At 37.7% G+C, this 3,876-nt stretch overlaps 1 protein-coding gene across 5 annotated transcripts in view; it reads left to right on the top strand.

The window, feature by feature from the left end:
• LOC111869617 (cyclin-dependent kinase 2) overlaps window positions 1-3,209 on the top strand; it is a 27,124-nt gene extending 23,915 nt beyond the window's left edge. For all 5 annotated transcript variants that reach the window (XM_023861271.2, XM_023861270.2, XM_033753498.1 and 2 more), the window contains one exon: window positions 2,746-3,209. In XM_023861271.2, the coding sequence (XP_023717039.1) occupies window positions 2,746-2,862 (117 nt within the window). In that variant the 3' untranslated portion in view covers window positions 2,863-3,209. The remainder of the gene's footprint in view (window positions 1-2,745) is intronic.
• The last annotated feature ends 667 nt before the right edge of the window (window positions 3,210-3,876 follow it).

Below are 3,876 nucleotides of genomic sequence, written 5' to 3'. Positions count from 1 at the left end.
GATGGCATTATTATGCTGAAACATGTAGTGCGAGTGAGAGAAGGAGATAGATGAGTGTATGCACTGCAAGACGGTTTAAATAAATCATGGACTTAAATCTTGCCTTTTTATCCTTATGCTTGGAATTTGAATAAGTCCAGGAGATGATAGATGAGATGGGACAAGAGACCGTCATCTTTTGGGCGCACTTGTCTGCTGCTTTGAATCATTAAGAGAAAGCAATAACAGAGATAGTGCTGCTGTCGAAATAAGACACGATTGTCATGTAATTAACAAAAAAATAACAACAGAAGCAATTTAGTGGAATAGTGCAATGCAAATCATAAAATTTGGGCATGGCAGTCAGTGTGAGAAGTAGGATTAGACAAAAATATGTACACAAACTGGGGAATCTACCAGAGGTGAATAAAATGAAAGAAAATGGTCAGGATAAGAATTTAGAAATATAGGTCCAACACAGTTTAGAAAATGACATACTCTCCTCACAGATTCCAAAAAACAAAGTGTCCTTTTAGCTGCCTCAAGAGGCCTAGCCATGGCCAGAGTAGCTCTTGGCGCTATGTCCAGTTCTTGAGTGTCCAGTGATTACTCTGCAGTACACCAGCAAGCAAAGGAAAACAGCTGATAGGAAGAGGATGGGGTGTGCTGGAAGGTATCTGTGAGCTGTTTCAAAAAAAAGCAGTTCACTGGGCCAGTCAAGACATGGCTCAGCTGATGAGTGAGAGCTGCATAAAAATCATGTTGAATACAGTTGTAATTGAACCACAGCACAACAGAATGCTACAGTACAGAATTAAAAGTAGATGCCAGTGATGAATGGAAGGTACCACATTGAACGAAGCGTAGGCTTTTTTTGGTGGTTGTCATTTGAAATGGGACAAATGGCTGTCAGAAGTGCTGACTGTCCTGGACACGAGTCAGTCAATATGAACAGTGATAACAGTGATGTGGTATCAAAGTATGTAGTTTAGGGTGACAGAAGATTGATTATTCATGAAGTGGATGAGGAGGTAAGAAATTCTAATGGCTCAAATCATGTCATTTTAATCATTAATTTTGGAATGAGCCATCTTTCANGACTAGCATAAGGCTACTATGTAAGTGCCCATTTCGGTTACAACGACATTCGTTTATAACGACACTATTTTTAGGTCCCTAACACTGAAGTTAGTAGCAGTCATCACAGTGTGAATCCCATTTCTCACTACAACCAATAAGACATGCAGTATGTCATAAATGGCTGCAAAATTTGGAAATGTGGCAAGTGACAGGTTCACTATGGCATGTGCCTTCCCACAGAACCCTATTTCTGTGCCAATTTCAGGTCGTCTCAGTGCTTTCATTATGCATGGTATGTGTGTCCATTCTCCAGTAAAAAGTTCCTAAGTTTCAAACTTTCAAGACACTTGAGGCATGTTGGTAATACCAGTAAAATGATTATAAGAACTTCTTGTGGAAGAATGGTACTAGGACCACATACAGAGTATTGTGTTGGCCTGAATATAATGCACACATTTTTCCTTCAGATGCCGCTGAGATGATTTACTTTGTAGTCAGATGTGTTCAGTTCTGTTAGTTTACTGGATACTGCCACTGAAAATGTTTTTTTTTTTCTAAATTAGTATTTTTCCTTCTTTTTTCAATGATAATGGAAAAATAAATTGCAATTAATGCATTTGAATGAAATATGACCTTTCTCATTTAATAGTATATACTCCTGTCTTCTTTTCTGGGCTAATTCCCTCTTACTGATTTTCCTTCTTTTTGCTTCCCATATTTCTTCTTTCCCCGCTGATCCACACCTTTTAATCGGGTTTCCTAGACACTTCACTGCTTTGGCTCTCAAAAATAGATTCAAGCTCTTTTTGTGTGTATCTTCTTATTCTCTCTGTTGGCTGATATGCTGTGCTTATGTGGTGAAGATGTATTGTAAGGGTCAGCAAAGGTCATATTGTGGTCACTTTACCTAGAAGATGGATATTGTAAGAACTCTAAAACATTGGCAGTACANGCTGATCCACACCTTTTAATCGGGTTTCCTAGACACTTCACTGCTTTGGCTCTCAAAAATAGATTCAAGCTCTTTTTGTGTGTATCTTCTTATTCTCTCTGTTGGCTGATATGCTGTGCTTATGTGGTGAAGATGTATTGTAAGGGTCAGCAAAGATCATATTGTGGTCACTTTACCTGGAAGATGGATATTGTAAGAACTCTAAAACAATGGCAGTACGGACCACATGTACATGATGCCCTATCAGAAAACTGAATCACCACAAAAAGTGAAGAAATCACCAGTCACTGTTGAGGAGGAGCAACAGTAGTGCATAAATGTTGGAAGCTAATGCTGGTAGTGTTGTATCCTGTTTGTGATGTTTAGAAATAAAAATTGAGGGGTTATTGTAACAAATTCTTTTATTATTCCACTGGCAACCTGTTTTAGCCCAGACGGCCATCATCAGATGTTACACATGAGAGGTATAAGGATGATAAAGTTCATATAAAAGTAGAATGGTAGTATAAATTTAAAAATTAAAAATTGCATATTATATTTAAAAATTAAATAAAACAATGTAAGGAGAAAATTACTATAAAAAGTAGTGAGACGTGGGTGGGGGGTGGTACCTAAGGGATAGGATGGTAGGTGTATTCTGGAGTTCCATATGTTAACACAGTAATTGTACTTGATACTGTTATCTTAATTTGCTGTGTACTTGCAGATCTCTTTCAAGATTCTGATTGTTTCAGAAACTCCTGACATATGACCCCAACAGGCGATTGTCAGCATTTGAAGCACTGAGTCACGAGTACTTTCACCATGTGGAACTTCATCCTCCAGCATTGCCACCTGCAAAAGGTTCCTGAGTTGAAGTCCCTCTTTTTTCAAATGTTAAAGCAAAGATTGAACAAACAGTAACCAGCAGCAAGGGGAGTTCTGTCTTGGATACAGTTTTAATTTAATTTCATTCATGCAGAAATGAATAATATTTGTGCTTCTCAGGTCTGAGTGACATTGCAGATATGATTGGTTATAACATTGACAGCTGACGATTGTGAAGAGACATCATTTGTTCATAGTGTTCTGTATCTTACAACTCCCCTTCAGGTTATTCTGATTTACTGGTTAATGCATTCACACCTCGGTACTACCAACCTGCACCAGCTAACCACTTCGCAGCAATAAAACATATTTTTAAGCTAACTTAACTTCATATCCATCAGACTTACAATTTTTGGTTCTCATATGCAGCGTGTGTAATATTTTCTGTGATCTTGTGGAGCACATCCCTTTTATTTATAGCAGGCACGTCCAACTTCAAACAGGTTGTGATCGACTTTTTAGTGTCTACCACCCCCTCTTATTGTCGTACCTCGCTTTAAGCAAAAATGTTGGTAAAAATAATATGACACATGATGTTTGTTGTAAAAGCAACATACATTGGAAGTACAGACTACTTTAACACGTATTTCATTTTATATTACAAGTTAATTTACGTGCTTTTCACGTATAATTTCCTTATAGGCCTATCAGATCGACCAAAAATCGTCCTGTGAATGACGCATTGGACATGTCTGATTTATATAAACCTGCATTCCTAACAAACATGATGTTCAGAAATGTGGAGCACCTTTGGCTGTTTATAATTTCCTTTTCCATTGTGTTTGTACTGAGATAATACTTTGGGATGGTTTTTGTCATTTCTTACCAACTGACGAACTTTCAAATCAAGCTTGACAGAAAAGTTAGTTTCCTATATTTCAGCTGTCTAGTGAAGTCACTGAAGCAGAAAACTGCCTTTCCTTGTCATTCTGGTGAGACATTTCACTGATAGTTTTTGCTGCTAGACTCTCCAGATTGTGATGTCACATTTCAGTTCA

Source organism: Cryptotermes secundus, unplaced genomic scaffold (genome assembly GCF_002891405.2).
Source record: "Cryptotermes secundus unplaced genomic scaffold, Csec_1.0 scaffold557, whole genome shotgun sequence".
NCBI classification, from domain to species: Eukaryota; Metazoa; Arthropoda; class Insecta; order Blattodea; family Kalotermitidae; genus Cryptotermes; species Cryptotermes secundus.
Note: the sequence above shows the minus strand (reverse complement) of the source record. Positions and strands in the feature narration are given on the sequence as shown.